General features: G+C 41.2%; 1 protein-coding gene across 1 annotated transcript in view; it reads right to left on the bottom strand.

The window, feature by feature from the left end:
• Neto1 (neuropilin and tolloid like 1) overlaps positions 1-14704 on the bottom strand; it is a 125034-nt gene extending 110330 nt beyond the window's left edge. Inside the window, 5 exon segments of the mRNA XM_052742727.1 lie at positions 4380-4628; positions 11488-11521; positions 11523-11626; positions 11883-11936; positions 13987-14704. Coding sequence (XP_052598687.1) covers positions 4380-4628; positions 11488-11521; positions 11523-11626; positions 11883-11936; positions 13987-14014 — 469 coding nt within the window. The 5' untranslated portion in view covers positions 14015-14704.
• Positions 14705-15824: the final 1120 nt, after the last annotated feature.

Here is a 15824-nt window from a genome sequence, read left to right as displayed (position 1 = left end):
TCTAACAGTGCACATGTTTATATGTTTAATATGGTTTCTTGTTGAATTGGCTCTATCTTATCATATCTTACAACATGTAGTTATTAATGTTTTTCATGTCTAAGTACTTACCTCTGGTGTTTAATTTTTTTTTTTATTGAGACAAAGTTTCTCTCTGTAGCCTTGACTGGCATGGAGTTTGCTATGTAGACCAGGCTGTCCTTGAACTCACAGATATCTATTTTCTTGCTTCTGCCTCCTTAGTGCTGGGATTAAATGTATGTGCCACCACACCCAGCCACAGCCACTTAGCTCTGTTCATGGAAGCCAGAAACTCTATGTCTGATGTACACTCACCACTCAGGATGCAGAGGAAATTTCCCTGTGTTAATCCTCTCTGAATCCACTGGCCCTTCTTTAAGCTGCATGCTGTTTTTTGCAGACCCTAGAATTTGAACTAGTTGATTACGTCCTCATCCTGAAAGTAATTCTTATGCATGCTAGACTACCGTCCCAGGTGATTCATCCATGTTCTCAAGGCCTGAGTGACTGAATGACGACACAGGCACCCAAAATAACCATCAGAGAACTAAAAAGTAAAGAACCATTAAAATGGGTAGGAAAAACAGAACACCTTCCTCAAAATGATTTCCCTGGTATTTTTGTTGGCTGACTTCCTATCCTCCCTGTCCATGCACGAGTTCTGGTTAACTGATTTTCAGACATCACTGTGAATTCTAAAGCCTAGACGCTAGGGCCAGCAGGAGCTACAGATGAAAGGGCTATTTATTTTATTTTTGAAATGATAAGAAAAGAAAGTCAGACACTCAGATCTTAGGAAACAGAAACAATTTTGGAGCTGAGTGAAGACACAAAGTAGCAAAGTAGCAAGGAAAACATGGAAGCAGGAAGCCAGAAGAAGGGAGAGGATAGGGGAAGAAACCAATGGGAGTTAGAGTTCTGAAGCAGCCACGGAGAACTTCATCCACATTTTAGTGATGAAACACCAAGTACCCTTGCTCAGTGTTGTTAAATGTATCAATTACGCAACTCAGCTTCAAAACAGACTGCTCAAAGATTTCCCATGCATGTAATCCCCTGACAGTAATCTGAATACACAGGTATGGCTGCACCTAGGAAACATTGCACTCTGTGATCCTAAAAGCTGAACTGAAAATGTACCCATTTGTATACATATTGATATGCTGTCTAGGTATATTCACATATGACTTATTGTATAACAGACATAAATGTACGTACACACACACACACACACACACACACACACACACACACACACCACACACGCATACAAATCTTGTTAGCTTGGCAAATGTGATTCACTCCTAATAAATAAATATGAACTCCGTTCAGTGTGTGGAAACCAAGTTTTTCAGACTTCAATACTAAAATTCAGATTTTAGATTGTAGTGCATAAGTCACCTGACCTTGTGGTTATGTCTTCCTGGATATATTTTGTCACCATCATCATAAATAACTACAACTTCTATAGTGGCTTGGGCCCAAGTAAGTAATCTAAAAAAAAGTGATATAACAAAAGGACTAATTTTTCATATTTTGGTGCATACATAAAGACCACGAAGAGCAGAGATGGAGTGTGTACTTTGAAATTGTCTAGGACATTTGTTTTCCCAATAACATCAAAATATCCTTATTTTAGAGAACACTTGATCTGATTCATTTTTAATGATTTATTCATTTTCATTTCATGTACAATGACGTTTTGCCTGCATGTATGTCTGGATAAGGGTGTCAGATACCCTGAAACTGGAGCTACAGTTGTGAGATGCCATGTGGGTGCTGGGAATTGAACCTGGGACCTCTGAAAAGCAGCCAGTGCTCTTAACTGGTGCACTGAGCCATCTCCCCAGCCCTGAGCTGATCCACTTGTAAAACAAATCTGGCTATGGGACAATTGAGATCTTTCAAACAACATTCAAAAATCTCAAATTCATAACTATATGTTGGTTAACGTATATTCAAACAATTCTGAACAATACTATCTTTATTTTTATAAAATAATGTAGTAAAAGATAAAATATTGTAGATTATGTCTAAGGTAAATGGCATGAAAAATAAAAAATAAAACTCTACCTTGCTTGGTCCTAAAGTTGGTGTTCCCCCCAACCCCCAACTGACCAAGATTCCAGTCCTAGAGCTGGTGAGTTGGTCCTGATGCTTCACTTTGGTTCTACTTTGGTGGCAAGATGCCTTATACAGTACTTTATACCTAAAATCATGAAATCAACCTGAGGAACTCTTCCTTCCTCAGTTTCCCCAGCTCACCATGTAAGTCAAGCTACCAAATAAAATTTAAAGCTAACTGACAGCTAAGGCAGATGGGCTCAGGACTGAAACGCTGTCTGAGCATTCACAAAGCCCTGCCCTCCACCGATTCCCACACTGGCTCTCTTTCCTCAGCCACACCCTTTTATGGAAAGAGCTGCAGATTGCTTTGCCACAGTGGCAAGGGCTTTGGTGATATGTTTTCTGATATCATAAAAACATTGCAGGTTCTCTTCTTATGGTTCTACTGTCTCTCCTATGCCAACAGCAGATTCTCTTTTGCATTTACCCTCATTTATCCAGTAAAGACAGAAACCTAAGTCCATTGTTAACTCAGTCTAGTTTTCTGAGATTTTTTTTTTCCTGAGATCCCTTCTGACCGAGTTCCCCTGATGATAAAATATTGCATCAGACAGAAAGGATGTAGCTCCAACTGACACTTAGGTCCCACTATGACTTCTAAAACCCTGGGATAACAGAGAGGTGACACCACTTATGTTATGCCACAAGAAGCTAGCAGTGTGAGGGACATTGCTATGTTGGTAAAAAGTTCTGACTGATGTCACAATCTTTAGGAGAGGATACTTTGAAACCCTAGACATGATGCTCACAATCAACAAACTAATAATACAAATACACTTATAAAACCCTTCCTCATATAAACATTTTTAGTTATAGGTTATATTCAAAATTGTCAGTTACCCCCCCCAAAACAAACACATTTAAAAATACAGCACAAATAATATGCTAGAGAAAATAGTATACATGTTCATATCTTTTTTAAACATGCCAAATTAGTTTCATTAGGCTCATAAAACATCCATGGTTTCTATGTGCAGTCTAAAGTTAATAAAAAGTATTCAAGAACCACAATCACACAGTGTTGTCATGAACTATTATAATATTTAAGGTTAATCCATATGACATATTTAATATCTGAATTATTTAACCAACACTATATGACATAATGTAAACAATCCTAAATTATATGTCAATTATCTTCAGAGTTATGAATGTTTTGTTCAACAAAGCCCTATTTATATTCAGTTTCTATGTATGTAATTATTTTCTTTTGGGGTACTAGGGATTAAGGCCAGAGCCTCTCTTAAGCTAGGCAAACACACTCTACCACTTAGTTATCCTTCAGCACTCTACTTCTACAACATGAAATCATAGCTTCCAAGATTTTCCTTGCATTCCATGATATCATAGCTTCAAAGATTTTCCCTACATTCCATGATATCATAGCTTCAAAGGTTTTCCCTACATTCCATGTTTCTTGTTGCCTATTATAACTGGAGCAAAACAACACATACAAAGTGAGAAGCCTATCACCACATGTAAGTTACATGTTGTGTGTAATTTGAATGATTTTCATCAACTAGAAAAAAATGGCTTCAGTTCATTAAATATCCATCAATGTGTATAGAATGATTTGTGGGTTTAAGAATATGATAATATATATTTGTAGTAATGAGGTTTACTTTTCATAAAATGAGCCAGTCAACATCACAGAATCCTTTAAATATTTAGTGAAACTTGACATAAGATGAATAATTTTATGATTACTAACACCCAGGCCTCAGTTTTCTTTTCCTCAAACCTCTGAAAGATTTCCATGTTTTTTAAAAAAATTAGGCTATTGTATAGAAGGATGCATTTCTCTTAAAAATAATAATTTTTGAAACAAATATATTTTCATTTTCAAGTTCTTAAAAATCATTTTGATGGATATATTTTATTGTATTACAATTGTCTTTTCAAGTTTAGTGAGATCCTACCTATAATTGATCTCCATATTATAGATTGTGTCTCAAATTACACATTTCAATACAATGGAAGTCAATTCAGTTGTGTTTCTGATGACCACATAGAGTTCTGATTCATTTCTTGCCTACTTAATGGTAGCTAAGATTCAAGATTTTTTCCAGAATTTGTGAAGCACAAAGAAAGGGGGTTATAGATTGAATTTTTAAGCATAACTTGAAATTTCACTGAAAAATTTTAACATCTTAAGAAAAAATTATACTATGAAAATAGAGAAGTAAAAGGAGGGGGTAAGAAAAAAAAATTGAAAACAAGCTTCTACTTACCAGGTGTGAAATTATATCGTGCTGAAAATCCCATAGACTCCAGCTCGCCATCAGCAAAAAATTTAATCCACAGAAATCTTCCACTAGATTTTATTACAGGTGGATTCTGTTGTCCACAAAACCTTCCGATTATTGGAGAAAAGCCAAAAGGTCCATCTCGAACTTCAATATGATCAAATTTGCACTCCCAAGATGGTTCAATTGAGTATTTTTCATCAAAGTAGAGTTCAATGCACTGCCTTGGGGCAGCTGTAGAAAACAAAGACAGATTATATGTAGAAAGCAGTTTCTTAAATCTTGAGGCTGATTAACTGATTCTATGTCAGGTTCTATTTGTATACTGTTCAATAGAAGTCTGTAGAAGAGTCACATGGAAATACAAAGAAAGGAGATGCTTAGCAGTCTAGAGATATTTTCATTAAAGAACACCTAAAAGTTGGCCTTTAAAACTGATGACTTTGCACAAAATGCTATTGTAACATGAAATGACTAACATGGAGCCAACACCAGCTTAGCAATGCTGTTTGTTAACTCATGTTAGAAGGTGGAGGGTGGGTGGAGGGTATAGTTCTCTCTTTTCTTATAAACTCCAGTGTTCAGTTTTAATGCCAGAAAGCACTCAGAAATTATCCTCCAGGCAGTTACGCAACCACTCAAGTAGTTACAACCAGGTGTCTTGATGAGATCCAAGTGCATATACAAGGTAATCATTGCAGGAATCCAATGTGATTTCATCATTCTCAACTTGAACTCCAGTAGTAGTCTCCCCAGCTGAATGACAGAACAACGCACTTGACAGATAAAGGCCTTGAGGAAGTTCTACTTCCATGATCTCATCACCTCAGAGCCCCCAAACTCAAGGCACTTGGCACATGTCTTGTTTCCTAACACATCACGCCCTCTGCAGCTGGAGTACACTTGTTTTGCTCACTCTCTCCCCGTCTAGACAACTACAGTTTAACCCTCTTTATTGAGGGAGGGTTTCATTTGCCTATTTCCTACCATTTGCTTTTGTTTCGCTTTTTCTGTGCAGGTGATTGACATCAGGGACTGACACATGATAAGGGAATGCTCCACAACTAAACCACATCTCCAGCTCTCCTAGACAATCTTGTTTAGAGGAAATCTTCTCTCAGTCTGTTCATTAAAGACAAGAACCTTATTTACCTTCTTTTCCTGGTACTTAAGCACAATATACGCCATTGTATATATTTTTCAATATTATTTTGAGTAAATTAAAAATTAGTTTGCCTTCATCAATGTTTCTATAGCTCTCTGAAAAACAGGAGAGTCTGATAAGCCTAGCAACCATGGAAGTCACCATACTAGTACATATTTTAATATTCCTTCACTCTGTTCCCTTTCATGGCCAAAACAGTAGTAATGGCAATTCCTGTTATACTCAGCCAGGATATCCATAACAGACATAACACTGTCTGAAATACCAGTACACAGGCCAGGAACCACTGCTTCCTTGAAGCCTCTGAGAAGAGCTTCCTTGCTACCTGACCTTCTGCATGGACTAACTCTTCCAAAAATTTTGGTACAGTAAAACTTGCTGCCTATGTGATCAGAAACCATTCTGAATATCTGCTATCCTGCTCCACTGTTTCTTAAATGTATATTGATCATCACCATTGATCACCTAAAAATTAAACTTGTACAGACATGGATGCCAATGATTTATATAAAATGGAGATATGTGATAACTTAGAAATGGAGATTTTTTTAATAAAATATAAATTTACTGCTATCCAAGTCTAAAATTAAAAATCAATAGCAACGAGGTCAGCTTATGTTTAAAGATTTTTCTCCAAAATAGTTTTAATCCTTATAAACATTCCCAACTCTTTGCCTACTGAAAAGAGAAATTTACAACTCAGGCCACATTTTCATCTGACATTTGTATATATTACAAAGGTTAACAGACAGAGGAAGTATGACAGAGTTGAGAGAATTTCCATTCAATGCTTAAAACTTTCGAATTGAAAAATATCTTTTAAAACTATCTGAGAAATCCTGTTTCCTACCCAGCTTATTACTCTACAAATATAAAGATAAGTGTTTAAGAATGAGGATCTGTTTACAAACATAGTTTTAAATGTATTACTTGAGTTCCTTACTACTCTACACTGTAAACTTGCTTGTACATCTGCTCTTTAATAAGTTAGAGGGAGATTTATGGGAACATAAAGTACTTCAGCGATTCAGGCATTTCTTCCTTCCTTCCTTCCTTCCTTCCTTCCTTCCTTCCTTCCTTCCTTCCTTTCTTTCTTTCATTCTTTCTTTTTTTTTGAGACAGGGTTTCTCTGTGTTTCTCTGGTTTGTCCTGGAACTCACTCACTTTGCCAACCAGGCTGGCCTTGAACTCACTGCCTCTGCCTCTGACAGAGTGCTGTGATTAAAGGCACGTGCCAACATCTCCTGGCATTGGGCATTTTTTTAAGCTACAAATATTATATGGCTAAGGAGAGAAAAAAGTCAAAAGTACTGTCTTGTGCTATTTTACTTAGCATTCAGTATGTCATCTATCAACATATGTCCACCTGTATCCTCTACCAGGAAATAAAGAGCCATTGTGTGTAAAGAATATACTTATTCTTATCTTCATTTTTCTTGTGGCTTGTACTCTACCCAACATGGACAAATACAGCACTCTTTTCCAGCAGCATGCCCTTATGCAGCTCCTGTAGAACATGTTACACATGCACAGTTGATTTTCATTTCACCTAGCAAGCTGAAATTAACTACCCATCAGCCCATGTAAGAAAGTTTCATGAGTTGAATTTTAGAAAATACCAAATAACTTGTTAAAAAGTGAACACTCTACCCAGAGTTGTTATCATAGATGCACAAATGGATGGTTGCAGTGTAGGTTAACTGAAGCTGTCAGGGTCCAGCTTCATAAACTCACTTTTTCTTCATCTTCAACTTGTTATGTTCACAGACTCTTTCATTCTCCTTCCTCTAGCTGATGTTCAGCTGACACTCAAGTTTCTTCAGATTTCCATCGCTCTCAGCCTCTTGGGATATGGTACCCATGCAAACTCACTTGATATACATGCCATGTACCTCCCTAAACAGAAGGAGTGCTGATACCATCTGAAATCCACGAAAGGATATTGCTTTCCATGACTGTGAGCTTGCCTGATATTTTTTTAACCATATCTTGTCTTATCTTAAGCAACGAGGCCTTTGATCTATCTCTCTTAGCTTTGTTTCTTGTTGCTATTATACAATAGTCTGGCAGAAGCAACAAGAATGAGAAAATGTTTAACTCAGAATTCCAAGTTAAATCCCTCATCGTGGGAGAACATCAAGGCAGCAGGAACCTGAAGCAACGAGTGACGTTATATCCACAGGAGCAGAGAGCATAAACTAATAGCTCTTTCCTTTTGCAGTTGAGAGTCACGCAAAGAAAACAATGCCCTGTAAACAGTTCAAGCTAAACAACTATCTCACTTATCCAGAGGGCCTAGTCCAGTACCATCGGGGTTCCTTAGCTATTGGTCCACAGTTCATGTGTTTCCACTAGTTTGGCTAGTTGTCTCTGTACTGCTTTCAATCATGGTCTTGATGTCTCTTGCTCTCTCTCATCGTTTGGACTCTTGGAGCTCCGTCTGGGACTCGGCCGTGGATCTCTGCATCTGCCTCCATCAGTCACTGGATGAGGGTTCCATCATGGTGCATGAACCGGCTTTTTGGAACCTAGTGCCTATGGTGAGACACTTTGCAGCCTTGGTGCAGGGAGGAGGAGCCTGGACCTGCCTCAACTGAATGTACCAGGCTCTGCTGACTCCCCATGGGAGGTGACCTTGCCTTGGAGGAGGTGGGAATGGGGGGTGGGTTGGGTGGGAAGGCTTGGGGGTGGGAGGAGGGAGGACAGAGGAATCTGTGGTTGACATGTAAAATGAATAGAAAATCTCTTAAAAAGGAAGAAAGAAAGAAAGAAAGAAAGAAAGAAAGAAAGAAAGAAAGAAAGAAAAAGCCCTCCACTTTCAGGATGGTCTTCTCACCTCAGTTTACCCAGTTGTGAAAATCCCTCACAGATATATCCACAAACTAACCTCACCTAGACAATCCTTCATTGAGACTGTCTTCCAGGAATTCTACATTGCATCAACAATTTAAAAAATGCTTTTTTCTCTACTTTAAATTTATCTATTTTCTACTGATCAAGTGATTTTTTTCTAGAGATAAATACGTATAATTTTCCTCATTAAAAAAAAAAGAAACTGCCAGTTTATTGCACCTTCCCACGCCCTGCCCTACAAGTACTGTCTTCCCTCAATCTTCTACTGACTGGGAGGTGGTTCTCTCCATCACTGTGTTAATCACTGTGCTCATCCTAAAGTCACAAGCAGACTCTTGATTGCTTCATACAATAAACACATATGTGTGTTTGCCTCATTTTTATTGTAACAACTGTCACTTGGAAAACCACTGATTCTTGAGTCTCATCATCTACACCAGCTCCATAACATCCCTCCTGATTCCTTGATCATCTGAAACTCCTTCTGAGAGCCTTCCAGGTCTCCCTGTTTGGTTCATTCCCAGCATGTTATGCCCCGGAAACATCCCCAGCCTCTCTTTATTCATGTTACTCCAGTGCACTGGGTGTTGCTGAAACATAGTGGAATGATTTCAAAATCAGATGGTGCCTGAACCTCTACTTCCAAAGAAATTGGCATTCTAGGGAAAGCCCAAGACATTTTTAATAAGTTGAAATATTAGTGTTCTAAATGCCTCCTTCTGATATTTTTATTCATATGGAATCCTCACTAACAATTTCTGTATTTATATCCTGTAAATACGAAGAATCAGCATAGATCTCTCCATCAAACTAAAATTCCACACATTTATTCTCTCCAGGAGCTACCCATAAAAGTGTCAACATTGACCACATCAACGTTTTATAAATCCTGTTTTACCGTTTCCCACCCAATCATTTGAATCTCAGTTTCTTGAAGACATTTTGTTCCCTCTGTCATTTGCTCTGTCACCCCTGCCGATATCGTTCCTTTAGGTTTTCTCTGTTTTATTTGGCTGTCTTCAGTAGTTCTTTGGTTGGCATTCTTTTCCTTCAGTTACTTTCCTACTAAAGTCTCACCTCATTAGTTGTCTGAATTCCTTCAGTGCTATTCCACTGCCTACAATTAACTTGTGAATGTCTATAGGTTTGGCTCCTAGACTACAGATCTCCTTTTTAGGATCATCTCCCTCCTACCCACTCCTCTCTTCACCTGTGTAGAAGGCCAGGTATCGCCAGCTTACCACTTCTCTGCACTTCAGTACAAGGTGTTCTATAAAAAAGAGGACTACCACCTGGATACACATAAACAATGAAGGATAACATCATAGCTCTCTCTTCTTTTTCCTGCTCCAGTAATCCTAGGTAAACCTCGAAGCCCCTGATTGGCTCAAACTCCCCCAGCCACATTGACAGCACCATAAGCCTAGTATCTGGCAATTTTTGTGCAATGCTTGATAGCAAATTCATAAAAATGTCACTATAACATCATTTTAATGTATGATTAAATCATACATTATCATTTTATTTTGTCCTTGATATAAATACAACTATATGAAAACTATCACATTCAAGGCTAGCGGTACTTGTAAAGGTACCAAAGAAATACACAAGAAAGCATAACTCACAGGAAACATGTCCTGTTTTGCTCTTTCAAATGTGATTATTTTTAGTTTCAGCAAGATGTTTAATTTCTATATGCCTCCGTTACCTAATTACCAAAACGAAGACACCTTCCTATGAGTAAATATTTTTGGTAAATAGTAAGTTCTTCAAAAGTAGCCAGGAGGTAATGGGGCATGCCTTTAGTCCCAGCACTCGGGAGGCAGAGACAGGCGGATCTCTGTGAGTTCGAGGCCAGCCTGGTCTACAGAGCAAGTCCCAGGACAGGCTGCAAAGCTACACAGAGAAACCCTGTCTCAAAAAGAAAAAAATCTTCCAAAGTTTATAATATATTATTTTAACACATATAGTTAATATCTAATACAAACTTGTTTAAAAAATAATAGCTGACTTCAGAAAAGCAACTCAATATTTTCATCTTCTAGAGATCCAAACTACCTGATGTCTGTTTGAGTTGCTTTGTTTTATCCTTTAAACATCAAACTTTATGTAGTTTTAGGTTATTTTTGATAAAAGTTCCTACATTATGCAATGCAAGAGGAAGAGGAAGATTCCTAACTTATGGATGAAAATAAAAATAAAAAATCATTTCTAAACAGGATCTCTCAAAATCAGAGAAACAGAACCCAGAGGGTGTTGTTGTTGTTTTGCTTTGTTTTATTTTATTTATGTTTTTAAAAGATCTACCCTGTGGTCACAACCCTGGTTTACGGGGAGACATTATGCAGTCACAATTTTCTGTTACCATAACTTAGTCTGTAGGTGTACATGGCGTGGAGGGTACCAAGTTCTGGGTTATTTGAAACTAACACTTAAAATGCAGCCTTCCTTCATCATTGGAAGACATGTTGACATATTTGAAAGCTTTCTCTATATTTAACAGAGAGGTGGCTCAAGGTTAAAAGAAATGGAAACTATTCAGAAGGGTGAATCTTTTTAAAAGTACTTTTTGTCCTTCAGGTTGGAAAAATGGATGAGAGCTCCATAAGTTAGAACCTTGGCTGACCTGAAAATATGATCATCTCACTTGCAAATACCCAAAAAGATTTTAAATGCCATTCAAGTTAATGTTTAGAAAACACGATTGCAGATACAACTTTGCCATTCACATGGTTCTCTGTTGCTTGATAGTATTGAAGAAAACACTAACAAGCATATCAACTATTATAATAATAAACCAGTAAAATATTAGTTTTCAGAATGTCACAAATTGACATAGCACATCAACTGCAAATAATTCTGTTATTTTAGATTGCTGAAAAGGAAGCTTTTAGGTTGTGTGGTTGTTTCATTACCAGATATTTGTGTGTTCATAACCCATTTCTAATAATCTCAGAAATCAGTCTGATTCTGGATTCACAGTTATTTTGTAATGTCTGTTCATATCACACGTGCAGGGCCTGAGAAGGCCAGGCTTTGGCTTGCCTCCCTGGCCTGGTATCTCTCCTCTCTTACCTTCTATGATGTAGACACACTCTCGGTCAGGGGGGGTACTTGCTGGGGTAATTGGGAGAGGTAAAGACACCCCCCTCTGCATGCTTTGTCCAAGTTCCACACTGCACTGACTTCTGTGTTTCCGAGGTGATTTGTTTTTCTATAAAATAAAACACATTTTTAAAAAGAACCATCATCCAATATTTTATAACACCAAAAATAGAGAGGATATTCTCATAATATCCATTAGTAAATTAATTTCAAGATAGTCTTTTAGTCAAGGCCAGTCTATTATACACTCTATGAGATGTCCAGCTATTCTGGAATGGGTATGGTAAAATAGGAAAATGCAAAATAATTAGACATCTCCATTAGCTTTTTTTTTTAATCAACAAAAAATGAAAAACAAAACACACCTGTTCCTTTCTTGGTAGCTCCAGAGGAATGGAGGATGATTAAACTTGCTATAACTGAAACAGAAAAAGAACAATTATAAATTTAAAATTCACAACCAAAATGACCAAACCTTGTACAACCATAAGACAAGTTACAGGTAAGATGATACCAAAATAGAATAATTTAATCATTGTTAATCCTTACAAAGTTGTCTCAGAACTTTGGAAATCTAATTCAAAATGTTCTAAGTAAAATGTGGGACTCTCATAAGGAAGTACTTCCTATTCAAAGCAAATGAGACCCAAACTCTTCAAAGCTATAAACAGTGTTACACTCTGCAAATGTCACACAGACTGCCAGGAGGTCTCCAGGTCTCTCTGCAGTAAAGGACCCCTTGCTAAGACCTCTGTCAGCTTCTGTAGAGGGAAAGGAGGACCATGAGTAGACGGAGGAAGGGAGATGGGAAAAACCAAATCTCCATGGTCCACCCTAACATATTGCCAATAAGCTTGGAGTGTAGAATGTAAACGATTCTGTAAAACCTATGGGGGGGGGGAGGATGAGTGCAAGAGAAAACCGATCAAAGTGGATTGGTCGGCGTTGAAACAGAACTCCAGGAAGGTTTTGTTCGTTTGTTTGATTGTTTGTGCTAGTTTAGTTTTTGCTTGTTTGTTTAAAAAAAAAAAAAAAAAAAAAAACTAACCCAATTACCAACTAGCCCTGTGTGTGACATTCTCCTGCTGCGAAATTCATCATTTCTAACCCGAACTGTGATTCTAAACTGGCTATCATCCAGTAGTAGACAACATTTTTGAAAAAGGGGATTTCTAGAAGCATCCATGGAGTCAGTTCAGGGTCAGAGACTCTGGTCTGCCACTGAACAGTAAGTCTGCAATGCTGTGAGGATCTAAACTTCTCTTTACTTCTTCCTTCACTCAGAAACGTCAAGAGAAACCCAAAACTAGAAAAGTGTTAAAAATGCATCTGGTCTTGGTAATAACTGACATTTCTTTAAATGAAACCATTTTGATTATTTATTTTGACCAATTACATAAAAGCTCTTCCTTTGCACATTTCCACCTGAAACTAATTTAGGGCGAGGAAGTGGGGGCATCAACCAACCATCTTACCTAAGGCACACCATTATTCTCAGAAAAATTATCTGAGTCCTGACATTAAGTTTCCAGTAATTATCAACTGCACTACTTTATACTTTGGCCAGGTCGTCCATCTACTCCTAAGATTCAAAGACTGGTTGTCTGTGTGTGTGTGTGTGTGTGTGTGTGTGTGTGTGTGTGTGTGTGTGTGTGTAGATCTTTCCTAACTTGCTGTAATTCTGTAACTCCCTCCCCCACCACAGGCACAAAGATGCTCCAGGCATATCAGTGTGTACATTTGGCCTTTTTACTCTGCTTTTCCTATTTTGATGGAATCACACAGAGGACCTGTATGATGCTGAACTCGTGAATTAAGATCTCTTAGTAGAGTGGCACACATTTAGCCCGTCAGTCCTTGCTTCATAATATGACATTCCCACCACACATTTTCTGACATTGCCTTTAATGACTGACTTCTGAACCTGTTTGCCTCCACTCCTCTCCATCTCACCCCCACCCCTTACCACACTCTGAAGCAGAATTAGAGCTTTAGGGGCAGAGGCTGGGATGTACTCTACCCCAAATCCCTGGGTTCAGGTGTGCACCAGCTTACCTGAGGAATAGAAGGTGGGCCCGTGAACCGCTGAGCCCCACAAAGGAGAATTATTCCTTCTTACCCAGCAAAGATCAATCCTGCTACCTCCCTGTGTCGACCTGCATCCTCTCGGGGGCCCATCATCTCCTGCACGTGTCTACTTTTTAACTACATGCTCCTCTGGACCACCCAGAGATCCTGCCTACAGAGAAACGGCTTTCCCTGACCAACTCTGAGGTCCAGCGCCACTCTGTGCGCCGCCCCCGCCAGGCTGTATGATGCTGCAGTACTGAAAGTTTACATCTGCCCCAGACTCCAAGGGACTGCGGGGTCTGGTTGGAGTGGTTGGCAGGGCTTTTCCCAGCGCATGGGGCCAAGAGGCGAGGTGGCAGCACCCCGGGAACGGACTGGCACTGCTGGAGAGGTACTCACTGTGAAACAAACTGCGTCCATAGATCATGTCTGTGCGTTACACCAGAGGCTCCGATCTCCACTAATTCCATTTAGAAACGGGGAGACTTCGTGGGTAGGGAGAGGATGGAGTCCAGAGATTTTAAATATGCAAACCACGGGCAAAATACAGTGGGGGGAAAGCGAGAGAGGAAAGAAAGCGATCGCGATCGGAACTGTTCTGTCTTCCGCCCTTGGCTGGCTCTCGCCCTCCTTTGCTCTCTCACCGCCTCGAAGCCAGCGTCTCCACCATGACGCTCTCATCACACCCGGGCGCCGACCGCCACCATCAGCACCGCCGCCGGCAGCACCCTCCTCCTCTGCATCATCGCCGCCGCCGCAGCTGTCAGGAGGACGCGGCGGGCAGTCGGCGCGCGGGCGGCGGCAGGCGCGGGGCGAGCCCCGGGGCGCCCAAAGCCGGGACCCGATCTGGACCCGGCGGCAGAAGGCGCAAGGCGGGGACTGGTCCGGACCGACGGCAACAACTGGGAGGGCGACAGCGAAGGCGGCGGCAGGGGCTTGCTCAGTCGCCGGTCTCATCCACCAGGAGCACCAGGTCCGAGCAGCGTCGCCGGGAGGATGTCCAGCCGCAGCCCTCCTCTCTCCAGCCTTTGGGGGTCTTCTGCTGAGGCATTGAAGGCAGGAGGCAGGGGTCCGTCATGGGCTCGGCAGGCTGCGCGCCACCTCTGCGATCTTGCAGGGAAAGGAACCTAAGGGTGGGCGTCTGGGGGCGGGGGAGGGCTCAAGGGTGGTGGAGGGGAACACGGGGGCGGTTAAAGGGGGAGGGGAAGGGAGGGAGAGGAAGATCAAGAATATGGCAGAGTTACCAAGTGAGCGCCTTAGTCATAGCTCCGGGTTGCATGACCCTCCAGGAAGCCCAAAGCCTGGGTGAGACTGGGCAGCTGAGCACCGCTGGTGCCCCCAGGGCTGGTGCGAGGCGCAATGGGGCGGCGGCGACAGCAAGGACATCACAGCGGCTTGGTTCGTGGGGGAGGGGGAGGGGGTGAGGACCAGGCTGGGCTCCTTCCCTCAGCCAGCTCTGGCAGAAGGGTCCAGAGCAGCTTCGCAAATTCCCCACTGCATCTCAGTGGAGGGCGAAAGGCGTGGAAGGGGGAGGGGCCATCATGCGAAAATTCCCCTTCGAGTTTGGTTTATCACTTTTTAAAGATTTGAAACGACTGTCTCCCGTCCCTCCAATTGGAGCTTTCTAGTCCCCTCTTCTAGAGGGTGAAGACTTCACCTTTTAGCCGCTGGGCTAAGATCGGAAGCCCCGCGCTGGAAGAGAAAGGAAAGCGGTAAAAGTTTCACGATTAATCACCGGAGGAGATCCTCACGAGAATCCTACCAAACTGCTCCTGCAAAGACGCGGCCCCTTGAAATGTATCTTTCTCGGAAAAATACTCAAAACCGTCCAAAAGCAAACACGGATCACCCCACCCCAATACACACAAACGCGCGCGCACGCTGCTCGTCAAACTCCGAGGAGAGAGGAGTTGGTGGAAAAACAGCAGGAAGAACCCTAATATGTAAAAATGCGAATAGATGAATGTGAAATCACAGTAAAAACGAGGCAGCGCCATGAGGTGGGGTGGGGTGGGGTGGCGGGGGCTGAAGCTGACAGCACTGGGCAGTCCCTCCTCCCCTGACAGTACAGCACCTCCTTCCACCTCTGCCCAGAAGCTCCGGGATCACACACTGACTCCCAGGCCTCTGCTGACCCCGCCTGTGCTGACCACAGCGGGGCGAGCTGGACCTCCGCGGTGCAGCCCCAGGGGGTGAGAGACCCTCTGGCGCCTGCAGCACTACCTGGCAGACTGCGC

This window comes from Peromyscus californicus, unplaced genomic scaffold, assembly GCF_007827085.1.
Source record: "Peromyscus californicus insignis strain IS unplaced genomic scaffold, ASM782708v3 Scaffold_17__1_contigs__length_78620276, whole genome shotgun sequence".
Taxonomy (NCBI): domain Eukaryota; kingdom Metazoa; phylum Chordata; class Mammalia; order Rodentia; family Cricetidae; genus Peromyscus; species Peromyscus californicus.
The sequence above is the reverse complement of the archived record's forward strand: the minus strand, read 5'-3'. Positions and strand labels throughout refer to the sequence as shown.